At 44.9% G+C, this 20345-nt stretch overlaps 1 protein-coding gene across 1 annotated transcript; it reads right to left on the minus strand.

The window, feature by feature from the left end:
• Positions 1 to 4831: 4831 nt before the first annotated feature.
• On the minus strand, positions 4832 to 19320 carry TFPI2 (tissue factor pathway inhibitor 2). The gene is made up of 10 exons (XM_083469109.1): positions 18741 to 19320; positions 16098 to 16277; positions 15806 to 15985; positions 15189 to 15362; positions 11809 to 11846; positions 10321 to 10453; positions 7986 to 8165; positions 7688 to 7867; positions 7230 to 7403; positions 4832 to 5290 (listed from the first exon to the last, which is right to left on the minus strand). Exons 1-10 carry the CDS (start codon positions 18994 to 18996, stop codon positions 5277 to 5279), a joined length of 1509 nt encoding a protein of 502 aa, XP_083325235.1. The 5' UTR covers positions 18997 to 19320; the 3' UTR covers positions 4832 to 5276.
• Between the last annotated feature and the right edge of the window lie 1025 nt (positions 19321 to 20345).

Genomic DNA, 20345 nt, shown 5'->3' on the forward strand with positions numbered 1-20345 from the left:
ATGAAATGTTTTAAATTTGGGAAGAGGATAATTATATTTTTTCAAGTAACTATAAATCCTTGAGAACAGAATCAAGGCAAGATTGAATTGTGGTTGACACAGCCTATTAATCATGTGTGGCTTTGGTTCTGCGTAACTTTAATAATTATGTAACCGTATTTATAATTTGCAACAGGGGGGAGGTTAGTTGCCATTCAGTAAATCTAAGTTAGTCACTAAAACCACCCCCCTGTGCTGAACCTTTAAATCATCCTCAGTATGCATAATGTAGAAATAGCTCTAATGCTGCTGGGATTTATGCCTTTGTCTTGAATATAAAATGACCATTGCTTTACTTCCTTAGATGTTTGATGAAAATAAATTGACCATTAACCTACTGCTGTTTACAGTTAGACCTTCTGGGGAATGATTATTATGAAAACTCAGACCTCAGGAGGCAAGGTCATTATTTGTATATGTTAGTCTGTTTCAATGCAAGCTTCACCTCGCAGGCTCAGTAGCTATTCCCATTCCAACTGGCAGGAGTAGGACTGGATTTTGCAGTGTAATTGTTGTGCAACTTTGCACAGCAAATCCTAAATCAAGGCCCAGGTAATTGCCACAAGGACATAAGGACAACCTGCTTGGGTCAGCTTGAGGGGCCCATCCAGCCCAGCAACCTGTTCTCACTGTGACCAACTAGATGCCTATGGGAAGCCCACAAGCAAAGGCTTAAATGCAACAACACTCACCACTCCTGCAATGCTCAGCAACTGGTATTCAGAATCATACTGTTTCTGAGAGAAGAGGTAGAACATAGGCATCTTCCACGATTTTGCCTGATCTCCATTTAAAGCCATTCATATTGTTTGCTGACCAGGGCCAAGTTTCAATTTCAAGGGCAAAGAAGCAGATTTCCAAATGATAAGAGTTCTTAACACTGTGGAGCAGACTGCTTTGAGAAGTGGTGAGCTCTACTTTGCTGGAGGTGTTTAAACAAAGGATGGACATCTGCCTGAGTCAAACTTCAGCGGGAAGATGGCTGCCTGTTGTGAATGCTGCAGTTGATTTCTGCCTTGCAGATCAAGACTTGAGTGTGGATCTGCCTTGCATATCAAGACTTGGGCTCTATGATCTTCAGATCCCTTGTAGCTCTGTGGATTGCATCAAATTAAGTTTCGCTCAAAGTAGATCCGTTAAAATACATGGACCCAAGTCACGGCCATTCATTTCAATGGGTCTGCCCTGAGTATGATTAACAGTGTGCAATCCTGTGATGCTATGGAATCCTCTGTGTAACTGCCCTGCAAAGGAATAGCAGGATGACAATCTGAAGAAAATCATTGCTCCGATTCAGCAGTAAACAGCAGGTTTTCCTGAGGAAAGCGGTGGGACACAAACAAACACTTGGACCCGAGCCTACAAATCATGGACCTGCTAGATATTGTGGCACAAATGGAAGTATGGGTGAGCCCTTGGTTGGGCAATATTAGCTTAGATGGTTGGTTGCCCTGGTTACCTTAGATTTAGAAATAAATGGTTTCCATTGCAATAACCCTGAACCACATTTCACCTTGTCTGATTCAAGGTAAGGCAGTTTCATACACTGATCCCTGCAGTGTCGGGTTACTAGCATTGCTAGGCTTGAGAAGTACAGAACAAGAACATAATAACTGCATTCTCCAACAACAACAAAAGTACCAGGATCGTCAGTTGGAATCAAATCATCTGAAATCTAGGTGGTTACATCCCAACTTTGGAAAAGAATCTCATAAAAGTGCCATGGTATCAAGGGTTTAAAGTTGCAGGCTTGCCCACATCAGTTGACACCGTGTTCCTTTGTCAGATGAGCTGTGATCCACTTTAAAATGAAGTCTTAACTGAGCTGCACCCATTAAAAAGGACAAATAACAAACATTGGATAGGTTAGGCCTTGTCTTTGAAATGAAAGAGATGGATAGGCATGATTGCATATACAGAGTTTACATCCGAGGCTAACATTACTGTATCAGATAACGCACATGATTTGCAGAATAAGTTAACAAAGGGAAAACTGAATATAACTGAACATAACCTGTAAACAAAGGCATAAGTCTAGATCTTGTGGATAAAAGTGCAGTGAAAATATGTGTATGCCACATGTACACACATGGGTTGCAGAATAAGTTAACTAAGGGAAAACAAGACCTATACTGTATAAATAATGTGTAAAGTGTAAGGAGGAAAAAAACACTTTCCGTTGTTTTATTAACACATTTTCCCCACAAGTTCACAGTGAAAATAAGTTACAGCTGCACTTAACAAGTTAGGATGTGATTTTACCAGTTCTCATATCGGCAAATTAATAGTTGGTAGACGTACAAAAATACCCAGGAAGATGGGACAACATGAAGTAAAAGCAGATAACTGTTCCTCAGCTTCAAAACAGAAAACATGGTGAATACACATTTATAAAGGCCCCTTAAAATGTATTTTGTGTAAGATCCTGAAGACAACTTCAAAGAAGAAGGAAATATCCTCAATATCTGTCAAGCAATCTCCACTGGGACTATTCAGCAGAAAGGGAATTATTTGTATATATTAATCCTGTTCACTGCAATCTTCATTTTGTAGGCCCAGTCAAATAGGCAGGAGTTGAAATGGCTTGGTGCAGTGCAGTGTAGTCCATATGGGCCTACATATTAAGGGGCGTAGCTAAGTGGTAGAGCACATGCTTTGCATTGGGGAAATACCAGAGACTAGCATCTCACTGATTTAATACTATGACCACAGTAAAAGACAGCTTCTTATATCCTGCCTTTCTTCATCATGGAACCCAAAGCAATAGGCAGGTGTTCTCAGGTCACCTTTCCAGGTACTGACCAGATTCTGCCCTGCTTGGTTTCAGCAAGGTGATAAGTGTCATGGATCTTCAGACCAGGACTCACAGCACAAACACCTTGGAAGAAGGAAGTCCTTTCATCTTTGTTTGGCATTGTAGATGACATTGTAGAATGACCATAAAGGTAAAGGGATCCCTGACCATTCGGTCCATTTGTGACCGACTCTGGGGTTGTGGCACTCATCTCACTTTATTGGCCGAGGGAGCTGGCGTACAGCTTCCGGGTCATGTGGCCAGCATGACTAAGCTGCTTCTGGCGAACCAGAGCAGCGCATGGAAACGCCGTTTACCTTCCCGCCGGAGTGGTACCTATTTATCTACACTTGCACTTTGAGGTGCTTTCAAAATGCTAGGTTGGCAGGAGCAAGGACCGTACAACGGGAGCTCACCCCGTCACGGGGATTCAAACGGCCGACCTTCTGATCGGCAAGTCCTAGGTTCTGTGGTTTAACCCACAGTGCCACCCGTGTCCCCAAGAAGAACCATAGGTAATAGGTACATGTTATTATTTATATCTCACTATGGGTGTATGGGGTGTGAGGGGAGGGCTAGTATCTTTGGTGAGAGACATGTCATACTCCTCCTGGGTGAGAGTAGGTGATGGGTCTCAAACCCTTGATGAGTTAAGGACTTCCCTTGTATGAAAATACCTGCTCTGCAGGATTGAGCAGACGAGACTAACAGCGAGTTAAATGGTCAAGAAGGTGGTTTCTGCAAGTGCTGTAGTGGGAAGTGAGGGGCAGATGGGGCTCATCAACCTGGGAAGGTAGCCCATCCAAGAGAGTGAACACTTTGACCCTGAACCTCCACTGCCTTGCAGGATATTTTCGGGAGAAGAAAACCCTACACAAATCTGGAGCGGAGTCCTTAAGATGGCTGGGTGGCGCCTTGCACACCTCCTTCTAGCAACTTATGTGGCCAAGCTGGTGCCAAATATATTGCTCTGCTTTCCTTTGGACCACATTAGAAAGGCTGGGGGGTGTCCTTTTCTAGGAAGCCCAGGACCTACATATACATTGCCCAGGAAAGGTCACTTTGGTGCTGCAAACACAACGGTTTGAGCTCATTCCTGGAGGCGCACTCTATTGCCTCTCGAGACAGACATATGCCAACAATGTGGGATGTATTGCTAGAGCAGTCAAGTACAACATTTTCCTGTTGCCTAGAATGGACACACAGGAGAATGCGGCTCCAGACAGGGAGGACTTCCTGTCATCCCTGCTCTCGTATGTATGTGACCAGATAGATGGGCATGACCCTAGCTGACCCTGTAAAAGGGCTGGCCATGCAGCCATTTTCCTTTTTTTTCTTTTCAGACTCTTGGACTTCCTCTTCCAGCTCTTAGCCAGCATGTGGCTCACCCTTGCAGAAGATGGAAGCCACAGGTAGAAAGTCTGAGGCGTAGCTCAGACTTCTTTCCTCTACAAATGTAACTATAACCACAGGATAAAGCCTGCCTTCTGATTACTGCTGTGAACTGAATGTGAGTAAAACTTCATTGTTATTTTCAAAAAGACTGTGTTGTGTTATTGTTATTTTAGAGGGAAATAAAGAGGACATTTACCAGGAACAATCCAGACTGGACAAGCCAGACTGGATTGCTTAATTAAAAGACTCTAAAGAGTCATCAACTGCTTTGCTATAAGCTGCAAGGGAATGTGCTCTGCTGTTTGCTCACTAGCGTGAGTGAGAAGGGATAATATCAAAAGAATATATTCTTTCCTACCTTCCTTTGCATTCCCACAAACAACATTTCCCACCCTTCCACCCAAAGAAGCCCAGGAGGCAGTGTTCTTATTTTGTATTTTTATGTTGTGAACCGTCCTGTAATCTTTGGATAAAGTGTGGTATACAAATTTAATAAATAATAATAATCACGCAAGTATTCCCTTTCAATTCACTTGGGAGTTCCTGGCAAATCCCTTCATAAAATTAATAAAATTATTGAAAAGTTCATAGTGGAAGAATGGATAGCAACAATACCAATTTATTTGTAGTCTTCTTTAAGAAAAATAAATAAAGCAAATAATATGCAGCAGGTGACAGAAAAAGATCGTTGTTCAGTTGTGAGTGTTGAGCCTGCTCCTGCACATCAAGAATCTCTGAATGAAGGTCAACAAACCAGGGTTATCTCCCTCAGCAGATCACCGTGCTTTGAATATAGAGGCCAGTCCATAAGGCTGATCAGATAACAGTGACGATGACTTACTACATTTCCAGAACTGATCATATAGAAGAGCTGTTAAGATTGCTACATATAAACAAAAACAAAACCCACCCACAAATTAAAGTTTTCAATGTTAAAATAACGCTTCTGGTCTAGAGACCTTCAGGTGCAAGAACGTATGTGGCATTTGTTTGACTTGTAGACTTCTCCTCCTTATGAGATAGTATTTCCCAATATTGCAACCGTGGCTTACATTCTTCCAACTAAGAAAAGAATAGAAACTGAATCACAATCGGAGGTAACGTAATCACTTCATTCACTTGTACTAGCAGAAGAAAAAGAGAGAAGAAAAAAAAAAGCATGCAACGTACCAGGTCTGCAAAACCCAAGGCACCAGATAATGGCAGTTTCTAATATGCGTGTTGTGGGCATTCACGCAGGGGCGAAAGTGAGCACTCCTCTCGAATGCCCACGAGCAGGACTGAGTCAAGAACAGCCCAGTTCACAGAAAGCAGGACCTGTGCTCACCATAAGGCCCTTGAACTCTCCTTGGGGAGGAGCAGAAGGCAGCAGTGGACGCTTACCTGGCCTTAACATATGAGATCGTAACACATGAGAGTGTGTGCAGATGGGAAACAGACTGCCAGGGAAGGGGGAGTGGCCCTTGCTTAAAATTCCTGGGCCTTGGGCAGGGAGAAAAAGGAGGCAGGGGCAGTGGAGGATGCTTTGTAAGCACACTTCAAACTTTTTGGATGTGGTCACCTAAAAAAAAAGACATTGCAAAACACCGGCTGTGTGGAACCGTGTCCAGCATGCCTCACACTGTGTTGTGCCCCCTAATTTTATCCCCCTCTCCAAGCAAGGATTTCATGTTTTAAGGAAATAATGCACACATGTGCATAATATACTGAACGTTTCAGTATGCCTGCCCTTATGGAAATACAGTGGTACCTCAGGTTAAGTACTTAATTCGTTCCGGAGGTCCGTTCTTAACCTGAAACTGTTCTTAACCTGAAGCACCATTTTAGCTAATGGGGCCTCCTGCTGCCGCCACGCCGCCGGAGCACGATTTCTGTTCTCATCCTGAAGCAAAGTTCTTAACCCAAGATACTATTTCTGGGTTAGCGGAGTCTGTAACCTGAAGTGTCTGTAACCCAAGGTACCACTATAAATGGGAAATGTTTTATTTGCAGATCATCATGCTTAGTAAGCAGGCCAGGATTTAACTACCTTCCAGTTCATTAGGACTGAGTTCCTTATGCTTAGGCAGGCTCCCCCTCATCCCCTCTCTCCTTCCTCAACCCCCGTGGAAACGTATCTGCTCACACCACTCCCTGCTCCCTCCGGGATTTCAGGAAACTGCCTGAATGCTGAGTGAGGATGCTGGTCCATCTAGGCCAGCATTTTCACCATTTTCACTGACTTGGGTTTCAAGCCGAGGTCTCTCCCAGCCCTACCTGGAGACGCCAGGTATTGAACCTGAAGCCCCCTGCGTACAAGACAGGTGGTTTACCAACAGGCTATGGCCCTTTGCTTTTGTTTGATTGGTTGGGAGGAAGCAGGAGCCTCTCCAGAGGCCCCAGCTTTATGTTGGGCAGCTGGTCCAGAAAGAAGCTATGGCTGGGTTTCTCACAAGCCGCTTTTATTGCTGTGTCTGGGCAATTCCCACCTTTGCACTGCAGTCCCTTCAAAACAGCACAGTTTACTCTGGAGTGTACAGCCATTTCCCGTGCCTTGCCCTCTTCCGGCAACTACTGCCCACTTCTGGTCCCTCTCATTTCCTTTGACAGTCCCACAACCACTTGGGGAAAAGGAGCAAACTGAATGGGTACTAGTGTCTACCTGTGGCTGCTGCACTCTGCACCCACAGAAGGTGGTTTAATGCAGAGGTGAGAAACATCTGTCCTTCCATTTTCTTATTAGACTCCCAACTCCCATCAACCTCAGATGGTCAGGGATGATAAGAGATGTAGTCCAGAAGCATTTAGACGGACAGTTTCCTCACCCCGATATAACGAAAAGCCTCCATATGAACTTCACGGGACCAAGACAGCATTAGTTCTGCGTGCTACTTAAAAACTTTTTTTTTTTAATCCTCCCAGACTTACTAGTACAGGGCTTATTTGTGAACCTTCACAATCTGGCTAAAACACAGCTCAAGTCCCTGTAAATCTCTATCACAGCAAGAGGAGAGAAGCCTACCATGCTTGCAGGCGTTCATGCAGTCTTTCTTGGTAAGAAAGTTGTTATCATTCCCGCCGCATCCTGTATAGTTGAATGCCACACAAGTTCTGCTCGCTATATTGTAGTAAAAGCGACGTACTGAAGCTGAACAGAGTCCCACATCCTTGGGACTAGAGCAAAAGGAGGGACCCTCTTCAAAAAAAAGAGAAAGGAGTTAATTAAGAGTGTGTGTGTTTTGAAGAGCAGAATATAGTGATGTTTAGAATTCATAACCAATAATGCCCAGATTTTTTTAAAATTGGCAAAGTTTACAGTTTTATTTAGATTAGATACAATATCACCAGGTTCACCAAGAACCGCTGTTGTAGAGCTCCTGTTCCCTTGGAGAGTAAGTTTAGGAAATACATGAGAACATTTCATCCCTCCCCCACCTATCAAGCTAAATAGGCCTATGGCTTGTATGAAAAAATAATTACTTCTCCCCAACTTGCAGACATCAGTGCAGGATATTTTACTGGAAAACATGTTAGGGTGTCGTGAACGTTTTTTAGGGAAAAATTCCTCGCATTTCGTTGTCTCAAGGTTGAAGAAATATTTCGGCTTGAGGGGGCTCCAGGTCCCTTGCGGAGGTTTCACTCGGCACATTACAGGCACTTCTGAAAATTAAACCGCAACTGTTTAGATGTTTTAAAAAAAATGCCTAAAGGAAACCATTGCTCTTAAAAATCTCCCCCAATTCACTTCAGGATTTGAAATTTGAGAACAATGACTTACTCTTGATTTTCCCGCAAGTTTCTATACAAGCGTCAAAGCTCAAAAAGTTGTTTTCGTTCCCCAAGCAGCCCTGGTGAGTAAACCTCTGGCAGTCTTGGGAGGCTCGGTTGTAGTACCACCTGTCTAATGAACCTGGGCAGACTCCGGGCACCGGTGACTCTAGGCACAGCTCTCTGTTGTCTGCATGAAAACAAAACCAGGGGGATGGAAGAAATGAAACGCTTTAAGTCCAAATGAAGTAAGGGGGGGGGGGAGCCTGACTAGATCAGGCCAAAGGCTCAGGCAGTCCAGCATCCGGTTATCTGTGGTCAATCAGATGGCCTGAACTCAAAAGCACCCTCCCCACATGCAATTCCCAGCAGCTGGCCTTCAGCGGCATACAACCTCCAAAAGGGGAGTCAGAAAAGGGCCTCTGCGGCAAGTCACATTTGAATGCCTAATCCTTTGTGAATTTGTACACTTTGTTCTCTTTCAGGCTGTTCAAGTTGGTGTCCGTCACTGCTTCTTGTGGGAGCAAACGCCAAAGTTTAAATATGCGCTGTGGTAAGAAGTACTTCCTTCTGTTGAATCATCCAACATTCATTGAACAGTATGTTTCCAATCACAATTCAAAGTGTTGGTGCTGACCTTTAAATCCCTAAATGGCCTTGACCCTGCATACCTGAAGAAGTGTCTCCACCCCCATCGTTCAGCCCCACTGAGGTCCAGCTCCGAGGGCCTTCTGGTGGTTCCCTCCCTGCGAGAAGTGAGGTTACAGGGAACCAGGCAGAGGGCCTTCTCGGTAGCGGCGCCCTCCCTGTGGAACGCCCTCCCTTCAGATGTGAAGGAAATAAACAACAAGCTTATTTTTAGAAGACATCTGAAGGCAGCCCTGTCTAGGGAAGCTTTTAATGTTTGATGTTTTATTGTGTTTTGGGAGCTGCCCAGAGTGGCTGGGGAAACCCAGCCAGATGGGCTAGGTATAAATAACAGTTGCCCCCAAAGCGAGAGAATTGCCACGCTGCCAAGCAAACAGGACTGTGTCGTGATCCGCTTAAGACTTCTGCAGTCCATTTCACCCTGCTCCAAAAGATTCCTTCAAGCTCCATTATTTTCAGTCAATCATTAGCTTTTAAGAGGGTCTATTAAACGACTAAACAACAACAAAAAATCATCTGAACTGTGTGTGTGTTTAATGTGCATGTTATCATTCCTTTTATTACTGATGTTCAGTGCCGAGTGCAATCTTTGAGCCCCCCATCACCCCCCAGCCCTGGAGGATTTAAACAAAGGCACAAGTGCTTTAGTAAGCCAAATACTCAACAACTTCTTTGCTCATATTATTTCTCATAATAAAACCGCTTTGTCGCCAGCAAGTTGGATGTGAGGGGGGGCAGGTACATCACGCGAGGCAATGTGGGGATGAACTGGGCAAAAACATTCCTCTTCTCGCAGACCTGTGACTAATGAAGCCATCTATGTAGAATAGAATAGAATAGAATCATAGAATTGGAAGAGACCACAAGGGCCATCGAGTCCAACCCCCTGCCAAGCAGGAAACACCATCAGAGCACTCCTGACATCTGATTGTCAAGCCTCTGCTTAAAGACCTCCAAAGTAGGAGACTCCACCACACTCCTTGGCAGCAAATTCCACTGTCAAACAGCTCTTACTGTCAGGACGTTCTTCCTAATGTTTAGGTGGAATCTTCTTTCTTGTAGTTTGGATCCATTGCTCCGTGTCCGTTTCTAAACTGTGGGCGGAGTTTATGGTTCTCCTTTGTTGATAGAGAAAAATCTATAATTCCAGGTGCCATAAGAAAGCTGCAGAGATAGTGCAGGATAGTGCGCACCCCGGAAATGATCTCTTTCAGCTTCTGCCTTCAGGAAGAAGGTACAGGGATACTAGCTGCCTGAGAAATAGTTTCTACCCAAATGCGATTTTGGTTTTAACGCAGTGTAAGGAGTCTCTATGGGAGTATATTGTATTTTAAAATGGGTTATCAGAGTTTTTAGGGAGCTAACCAGGTTGGGATAGCTGGGATAGCAGGCTTGTTGATTTTTTAATGTCTTATGTAGTGTTTTCAATTTCGTTGTTCTGTATGGGACAATAACAATAAAGATTATCGTATCGTATTTTTCTGGTTTTTTAAAAATATATATATTGCATACTGCCCTGTGATCTGCGAGGGAAGGGCGGCGTAGGAATTAAGAAAAACAACAAATAATAATAATAGGAGTTGGAGTCTGGAGTCGCGATCACCGAGAAGGTGAGAAGAAATCCGTTTTACAGCGTCTTGCAAGAGCGCAGCCAAGTAAGCTCCCCACCTCCAAAACAGACCCGCGCCCCACGCTACCTGCCGTCGGGATCTGGAGCCGGACGCGGCCCAGGAGCACCACGAAGGCGGCGGCCCGCAGAAAGGCGCGCGAGTTCCCCGCGGCCTGGCCCATCGCCCGCCGCGGGCGACTGGCTGCGAGGGCCGGGCTCGTCTACGAACGACGGAGACGTTGGGCTCGCGGAGCCGCCGGGGCCTCTTTAAGGAAGAACTGCGCGTCTTCCCACGGCCACCTCGTCGCGGCTCAGGGGCTGGGCGCGCGTCTCGCGGGCGCGTTGTAAAAGGCATCCCCGGGATCAGAGTCCCTGGGCATCCGCGAGCTGCATCGGAGGCGAGGGGACGGCGAGCGGGGTTGCCGCGGAGGCCTGGCCCTGGCGCGTCTGGGCTGCCCACTTCGACGGCGCAGGGCATGAGCTGCCCTCGAGCAAAAAGTCCCCGAAACCATCAACAGCTCGCCGAGCCTTTGAGTTTTAAATAATCCCCAATGCGCATAATGTGGCCACGCGTCTCTTGATGCTTCCGGGGTTTATGGCTTTGTCTAGAACGCAAAGTGACCATTATTACTTGACTTCCTTTGAAGAACATAAATTGCCCATTAAACCAACTGCTGGGGGCATTTTGGAGGGTGGTGGTTTATGCGCTGGAGGGGGTAATCGGGAGAAGTATTTGTATATTTTAGTCCTGTTCTTATCAAAGTGCCCAACTGCAAGGCCCAGTCCAATTTGCAGGAGTTTGACCTGGCTATTGCAGGGTAAGTCACACTCAGCTCTGCACAGTAAACTCTCGGTTATTAAGCTGGGGGAATGTTGGTTTGTTTCAATACTTCAAAGCTCCTGTTAACTGGTATTTCGGTCATATTGACTAGAGGCGCATTTCAATGTCGATTGGAAAATGTTGGGTGGGTGTTGCAGTTTATTGCTAGGATGTAGAGCTTGATGTTTCTAATGTCTGATGTTTTATCGCGTATTTAATATTCCACTCTTGAAAGCCACCCAGAGTGGCTGGGGAAACCCAGCCAGATGGGTGGGTATAAATAATAAATTATTGTTGTGTTGTTGTTGTTGTTGTTGTTAAGCAGGGTTGGCCCAGATGACCTTCAAGGTTCCAAAGCAGACCCATTAAAAAGAAGTCCTAAGTCACGTCCATTTATTTCCATGGATCTACATTGAGTGCGCCTAACATAGCATACAATCCTTTGATTCTCTGAAATCTGAAAGGATGCTGGTCTGCTGAAGGGAAACAAGATGCAATGCTGAATTTTACTTGTATTTTATTTTTGTACATTTTTAATACATGGGGTTTGGGGCATAGTACATGCGTTGCATCCTAAAGATCAGAAGCTTTATCAATTGCATCTTCAGACTAGAATGTTCTGGTATGACACCTATTTAAGGCTGCTTCATATATGTCTTCTCAATACATGTCTTCAATCATGAAACTGAAAAGGATGTGACTGCAGTTCTCGAAAAGTCACCCATCCAGGTGCTGACCAGATTCTGCTCTACTTACCTTCAGCAAGGTGATAGCCTTCAGACCACAAGGAGTCACTGAACAGGGATTTGAGCATGGATCTCCATGACCCCTTCAGCTGTCAAAGAGGGAATTCTGCATGTGGACATCTGTCCTCTTCCTTGAAATGAATGGGACGGATATGCTTGGGAGCAGAGGCAGAGTCTAGAACTTAACTGGATAAAGTGGAATGAAACTGTAGCATGTGCATGCAGTGTGTACATACATGGACTGCAAAATACGTTCGCTAGGGGGAAACTTGATCTACATAAAACAATGTGTAACAAATTAGGAGAAACAAACACTTATGACAACTTATTTTATTTTTCTTTATTTTTACAAATTTACAGTGAAGGTCAGTCACATTTGCACATAGCAAGTTAGGATGTAATTTTACCAATTCTCATATAGGCAAAGTAAGGTTTGACACAGGTGCAAATATCCTTAGGACAGACAGCATCAAGTGAAGGCAGATGACTCTTCTTCAGCTTCAGAACAAAAAACATGCCGAATGGACATTAATAAAGGCACCTCAAAATGTGTTCTGTGCAAGAGATCAGGAGGATGACTTTAAAGAGGAGGGACATAATCTCAATATCTGACTAGCATTCTCCACTCTTAACTGTCCAGCAGGAATGATCTCATGATGAAAATTAATCCTGTAGCTTTAGAACTGGACCAGTTGACAATGGGAGATGCAGCCATCAGTTCACCACACTCCTGAAACCTTACGTAGCTTATAATTCACCTTAAAAAACAAGCAAACCCCACTATCAAGTTCATTGCTGGTCTCCTCCCAGTGCCAGCTTTTTAATCAGCAGCATTACAATTATGTATATTACCAAGAACAAACGTATTTTATTTTTATTATCACTGTATCTATATCCCAACTATTCTCCAAGGTGGCAAATACACTTCTCCCTTCTATACCTTCATAACAATCCTGTGAGGTAGGTTAGGCTGAGAGACTGTGTGTGTACAAAAACCACCCAGAAATGGCTGAGTGGTGAACTGAACCCTAGTCTCCCAACCACTAGTCCACGTTCATATTCCCTAACCTCAAACAAGGGCTTTGAACCCAGGATAAAATTTTAGAATGTCCGACTAGGTTTTGACTTGTCTACATTCTCCTCCCTTCCAATTTAGTTTTTGGCAAGCCTGCCCCCTAAGGATGTTCTTGAAAAGTTCACAGCAAAGCAATTGATATCAGCAATACCAATTTATTCAAGAGGAAAACGAGTTTGGTTAATCTTCAGTTAAAGGAACAATGCAAGCAATATCTGACAAAGATCTGTTTTTTAAAAAACCAACTATGGGCCATGGTTCTTGCTTCAGCTATTCAACAACACTTCAGCTCTTCCAATACAGCAGAACCATTTTCATAAACTACACAAAGGGGAAAGTTTAAAACGTATGCATTTATATTTATAGTAACATTTTATAAAACTTGGAGGAAACTCCATAAGATCTAAAGATCTGCATCTGCAGTTATCCTGCAACGTCTGTAATATATCCTCTCTGCCAGACTTATTCACACATAAACACAGGAATCTCCCTTATCCCAAGCCAAAATATTTGTTCAGCCAGCTCAGAATTGTCTACAATGAGTGGATGAGGCTCTCCAGGGTTTCAGACCAAAGCCCTCCCCATTGCCCACTATCTAATGCTATCTAGTGGTCAGTGAGATTTGCCTGATCTCCTGCCACTGGCATCACTGGCTTAACTTGAGCAAGGCAGCATTGAGAGTGGTGTGCTGCAAATGCACTGGCAGAAGCACTGGATTGGTTCTGCCCATGTGTTTCAACTGCACCAACCACACCCCGACTGATCATGCTGCTGTCATGCAGGTGATGGGAGGTCATGTAACATCAGCACAGCGGACTGTTTTAACTAGAGATTCCAAGAACCAAACCTCAGACATTCTGCATGCAAGGTAAGCCCCCTACCACGCATCTGCCACCCCTCCTTATGAAGATGAAGGTAAGAAAGTTCAGGAGAAGGTCTTAATTTAGTGTTCCATATAATGAAACCACCAGAAAGGGTCTATCGTATTCAGCAGCCAGTAGAGAAGAATCAGTGTTCAGCAGGGAGTGTTGAGCCGCCTCTTATGCGTCCAAGTATCTGAATAAGGGTCAACAGCCCAGGATTTTATCCTTCAACAGGGCACACTGGCATGTGCATGGGGCCCAATCCCTAAGTGAGCTGTAACTAGATCAAAGTAACCTTGCTGTTCAAAACTCTTCATATAGTAAAATTGTTACATAGCCACATAAAACTGAACAAAACCTAAACCCACCCATAAGTTAAAAGTTTCTAGTGTGTGAAATCAGTGCATCTAGTCTAGAAACCTCTCCAGATTTAAGAATGTTCGTTGGATTTGAATGTTGGCTGTAGACTCCTCATCCTTATGAGACAACATATTTTGATCCCGTAGCAGGTGGTTTCTTTCTCCCTACTAAGAAAATAGAAATCAAAATATAATCGGAAGTAACTTAAATCACTTTGTTCACATGTGGTAAATAAAGACAAAAGAGAAGAAAAAGGGATGCAACATTCTAGGTCTGCTAATTCCCAACCACCAGGTAATTGCAGTTTCCACAATGCGTGTTTTGGGCATTAAAGCAGGGACAAAAGCGAGTCCCCGTCTCAGCAGGACCAAAGCCAGAACACCCCTCCTTGTGACAAGCAGGGCCTGGGCTCACCCTTAATACCTGCAGGTACTACCTCCTCACAAAAGCAAACGTGCCCTTGACCGTGATGGGTAGAAGACAGTCTGCCAGGGAAAGGGAAGAGCTCCTTGTCTGAAATTCCTTGGCAGAGGATGCTTTCTCACAAGCTGCTTTTGCCACAACCCGGGACACATCCCAGCTTCGCACTCCTTTCAGAACAGCACAAACGACTGGAGGGCACAGTCCATGCCTAGCCTTCATCCGGCAACTATTGCCCCCTTCTGGTCCCTCTCACCTCCTTCTACATCCTCACAACCTTTGGCCAAGGGAGTAAGCTGAAAATACGGGAGGACCACAATCCACCTGTGGCTTACTGCATTATGCACCTATGGAAGGTGGTTTAATGCAGGAGGGGGAAACCTGTGCCTCTCCAGTTGTTCTTGGACTCCCATCAGCCTCAGCCACCACGTCACATGGTCAGGAATGATGAGAGATATGTACTTGGACGGATACAGTTTTCTCACCCCAATATAACAAAAAGCCTCCATGTTTGCTCTTGGAGAGCATCAGCTGTTTGTGCTGCTTAATGTTGTTCTCTTTAATCCCTCTAGAATTACTAGAACACGGCTTATTTGTGAACCTTCACAATCTGGCTATAAGACTGCAAACGTCCCTGTAACTCTCGATCTCAGCAAAGAGAGAGCTTCCTACCTTTCTTGCAGGCCTTGAGACATGATTTCCGAGTGAGGAAGTTGTTAATATTTCCTCCACAACCTGTATAGGTGAATTCTTCACAATCTCCTGTGTCTATGTTGTAATAAAAGCGAGGAACTGAACTCGAACAAATTCCCACGTCTTTGGGGTTAGAGCAAAAGGAGGGGGTATCTTTAGAAAAAGAAAGAGAGAGACAGAGTTACTTAACACTACTTATTTTTGTTTTTTGAAGTGTAGACTGCAGTGGTGTTAGGCATACAAACCAACAGTTCCCAATCAGAAAGTGGGCCGAGTTTCTGATCTTTGATTTAATATGTGTACACTGCTTTCCCAGCAAAAACAAGCTCAAAGCGGCTCATAACTACAAAGCATTAAAAATGAGCAAACATTTCCATCCGTGCAATCAATTAGGGAAAAGATACACACACCACAATAGTGCATTGGTAAAGCAAAAACGAACAATGCCATAAATAATTGATGCAATTCAATACAAACTTTTAATAATTCAAAATTAATTCATCAGAAATGGTTAGCGAGCACCAGTCCCATGAGACACAACAGAACATTTCACCCTCCCCCACCCAAACAAGCTATTAATTAATAATAATAATTACTTCTTTTTGGCAGGCAGAAGTTCATGCAGGAGTCTTTATCGTCAAATCGGTTCTGGTTTCCTAAACAGCCTCCATAATAAAATTTTTCACAGCTCATCGTCTCAAGGCTGAAATAATATTTTCGCATTAAACCTCTACAGATTCCTTCGTCAGATTTCAGTCGGCATATTTTAGGCACCTCTAAAAACGAAAGAGAAACCAACTGGTTGAAAACAACAATCTAAGCCAAACCTTTGCTTTTATCAAACCGATTCCGCAATTCACTCCAGGATTTGAAAGAGCTACAACTTACTCTTGATTCTCCCGCAAGTCTCTGAACACTCTTCAAAACTCAAAAAGTTGTTGTGGTTTCCCATGCAGCCCCCAAACCTAAACTCCTGGCAGGTTTGGGTGGCTCTGTCATAGTACCACCTGACAAACAAAGCCCGGCAGGGTCCTTTAAGTGGTGGCTGGAGACAGATCTCTCTGTTGTCTGCATGAAAACGGAAGGGGGTGGGGGAAAGAGAAATGCTTTAGGTACAAATCCCAGAAACAAGAAGAGAGTAGGGAGGCAAGTAAGAAATTCATGTGTTGAAAATTTGTCCCAGTGAAATGTAAGTAGACCTCTCCTGCAACAGGCCCAAAGCCCAAGTAGTCTAGCATCCTGTTCTCGCAGTGGTCAGCCGGATGCCTATAAGTACCGTAGCCTGAAAGCAGGACCTGAGTTCAAGAGCACTCTCCCCACCTGCGATTCCCACGAGTCAGAGGCATAAAAAAGGTAAAGGACCCCTGGGCGGTTAAGTCCAGTCAAAGGTGACTATGGGGTTGCAGTGCTCATCTCGCTTTCAGGCTGAGGGAGCTGGCGTTTGTCCACAGACAACTTTCCGGGTCGTGTGGCCAGCATGACTAAGACGCTTCTGGTGCAACAGAACACCGTGACGGAGACCAGAGCGCATGGAAACACTGTTTACCTTCCCGCCACAGTGGTACCTGTTTATCTACTTGCACTGGTGTGCTTTCAAACTGCTAGGTTGGCAGGAGCTGGGACAGAGCAACAGGAGCTGACTCCGTTGCAGGGATTCGAACTGCGTATCTTCCGATCGGAAGAGGCTCAGTGGTTTAGACCACAGCGCCACCCGCGTCCCTGTTTCAGAGGCATACCCCCTTCTTGTGGAGGGCAGTGGAGAGGACTGTGGTGGGGCAGCTGAAATTATTCTAGGTGACATCAATCTGGGTTAAGAATGCTGTGGCAGGATTGCTGACAGGAGTTTATACCCTGTCATCTTATAATACATGTTCTCAGAGAGCTGTACTGGTTGCCAATCTGCTACCAGGCAAGGATCAAGATGTTACTCTTAGTATGTAAAGGCCTTAACAGATTGGGGCAGTTTACTTGCGAGATCCCATTACCCGCCCCCCTCCATATGCCCGCTAAACTACTTGGATCTGTGACTGGTGTCACATAATACTCATTCCACATTTGTAAGAAATATTTTAGTGTGGCAGCACTCACACTTTGGAACTCTCTGCTTAGGGACACCAGGCAGGCACTTTCCCGCACATGCTAAAAACATTTTTCTTTAGGCAAGCCTACTTTGTAAACTGCTTTGAGGGTTGTTGTTTTTAGCTATCAAGTGGTGTATAAATTGTATTAAATAAATTATTATTATTATCAATTGAGTTTATATACTGCCCTATACCTGGAGGTCTCAGGGCAGTTTACATAAAACTATCACAACATATATAAAAACAGAATGAAAACAGCAACCCAAACACCCCCCGAAAAGAGCTACATTTTAAAAGGGCATAGGATGCCAAACAGATCAACCAAAGGCCTGGTTAAAAAGGAACGTTTTTGCCTGGCGCCTAAACTGTATAATGAAGGCACCAGGCGAACTTCCCTGGAGAGAACATTCCACAGACGGGGAGCCACTGCAGAGAAGGCCCATTCTCCAGACATGTAGAATGTTGGCATGTTTTCTAATTTGATATTTGGCTTAGCATTCATTTTAATTATTCTTTTTGGATGTTTTAAATACTTTTTTCTGATGGCCGCATTATTTTATTCTTTTCGTAAACTGCTTTGAGGTTTTATTACAATGACACGGTATCTAAAACTTGTGAAACGGATAATTTTTTATATAAAAAAACCCCAGTCTCCAACAGCAAAGGTAGAAACATAGCCATTGTGGCTAGTAGTTGTTGATAGCCTAATCTTTCATGAATTTGCCCAATCCTCTTTTGAACCCTTAAACCCAAAGAGCAAAGATACTGAGCTAAATGGACCAATGCTCTGATTCAGAATAAGGCAGCTTTCTGTGGTCACAGTACTAAATTGCTTGGAAAATGGCATTTTGCTGCAGATGTGGCTTGTATTTCTGAATCCTGACATTTGGGGGGAATTGCTTAATCAACATATCTCGCATTTCCGGACGATGCAAGATCCTTCTTTAATTTATCATATTTAAAGGGAATATAATCTCTGCATTACAGGCACAAGCGCTTTAGTAAGTGCCAAACACACCCACAAACACTCAATGACACCATCACTATTACTTGACAGCACTGATAGTCTTTACTTGGACTTTTGTTATTTTAACCCCTGTTTCTACGTTCCTATTCTACAGTTTCCTTCTTTGGTCTTTTAATTTTCACCTGTTGCTATAATTGTTCTCTCTCTCTTGTAAACATTGTACAATAAAGTTTTGAAAGAAAAACTTTGCCAAGAAAGAATAAAAACACCAGCACTCATAATATTTTGGCTACCGGCTAGGCAAGGAAAGGCAAAAAATAAAATAAAAAGGGTTTTGGCAGACGGAGGCAGGTGCAGCATATGGGGCGAAGCGAGGATTTTGGAAAGAGAACATCGGTCGCCATCCCTGGGAAGAGCAAAAACAACTCGCAAGAAGAAAACAGCTGATAACATGCACCCGCTCCAAAAAAGGGCCCCGATTACCTCTCGTTGTCGACTGGGGCCAGACCTGCTCCAGAAGTACCACCAAGGAGACGACCAACAGAAAGGCCCGCGAGTTTCCAGAAGTCAGATCCATCGCTGCAAGTCGCTGCGCGCGTTTGGCTGGTCTACGACCGATGGAAACGTTGGCCACAGTGGCCCCTTTATAAACGATCCCGGCTTCTCCGCCGCCGCCTCCTGGCCCAAAGCCTGCGGGCGTGCTTCCCAGACTAGGGAGGGCTCGGAGGGGGTGATTCATCCGTTTCTGGAAAGCGATGTAAAACCGCGAGGGGGCGGGCGGACCGAGGGAGCGGTCCCTTGCGCGGCTGGTGCGCCCCGCGCGTCATTGCGCATCTTCCGAAGAAGCAGCTCCGCGAGGTGGTCGCTGGCCCATCCCAACGCGTATCCGGGACGGCTGGGGCGGGCCTGGAGCCTTGCTGCTCGCGACCCCGACAGCGGCGAAAAGGTGCGAGGAAGATGGAAGGAGCAAATATTGGAGTAAACCCCGAGTTGAATGCACGGAACAACACCAGCCAGACGCGAAAGTGTCCCCAGGCGTCTGTTGAGGACTCAGTCGGCACCAAGATGTTCTGCCCCACTATAGCTCACTTCTGAAGTTAAAAAAGCAAAGCTTAGGGAGCTTGTGCCACACTGGCACGATGCAGTAGTTTTGTCTATGCGCTTATCGGACGTTATCCGAGCTTTCCACAGGAAGTAGCCTTCTACCTAGTTAGATTATTTATTCTTATAGCCCAGTTGTTATATTTACATACAGTGGTACCTCGGGTTACATATGCTTCAGGTTACATACGCTTCAGGTCACACACTCCGCTAACCCAGAAATAGTACCTCGGGTTAAGAACTTTGCTTCAGGATGAGAACAGAAATCGTGCTCTGGAGGCGTGGCAGCAGTGGGAGGCCCCATTAGCTAAAGTGGTGCTTCAGGTTAAGAACAGTTTCAGGTTAAGAACAGACCTCTGGAATGAATTAAGTTCTTAACCCGAGGTACCACTGTATTTTTATACTGTATTTATAAAATGGGACGTGGGTGGTGCTAGGGGTTAAACCACAGAGCCTAGGGCTTGCCGATCAGAAGGTTGGCGGTTCGAATCCCTGTGACGGGGTGAGCTCCTGTTGCTCGGTCCCAGCTCCTGCCAACCTAGCAGTTTGAAAGCACGTCAAAGTGCAAGTAGATAAATAGGTACCGCTCCGGCGGGAAGGTAAACGGCATTTCTATGCGCTGTTCTGGTTCGCCAGAAGCGGCTTAGTCATGCTGGCCACATGACCCGGAAGCTGTACGACGGCTCCCTCGGCCGATAAAGCGAGATGAGCACCACAACCCCAGAGTCGGCCATGACTGGAGCTAATGGTCAGGGGCCCCTTTACCTTTATATTTATATATATAAAAAACCTATTTCCCTTTTCCTCCAAAAGCTTCTTCCTCGCCCTTCTACGTATTCTTCTCAGAACAACTCTGCGGGGTAGGTAAGGCTGAGAGATCATGACTGGCCCAAGGTCACCCAGTGAAATTCATGACTGAGTAGGGATTTGAACTCCGGTCTCTCTGGGCTTAGTCCCTCACCCTGTCGAGGAATGAGGAACTGTTTT

The sequence above is a fragment of the Podarcis liolepis genome (genome assembly GCF_965112155.1).
Source record: "Podarcis liolepis genome assembly, chromosome: 12".
In the NCBI taxonomy this organism is placed as follows: domain Eukaryota; kingdom Metazoa; phylum Chordata; class Lepidosauria; order Squamata; family Lacertidae; genus Podarcis; species Podarcis liolepis.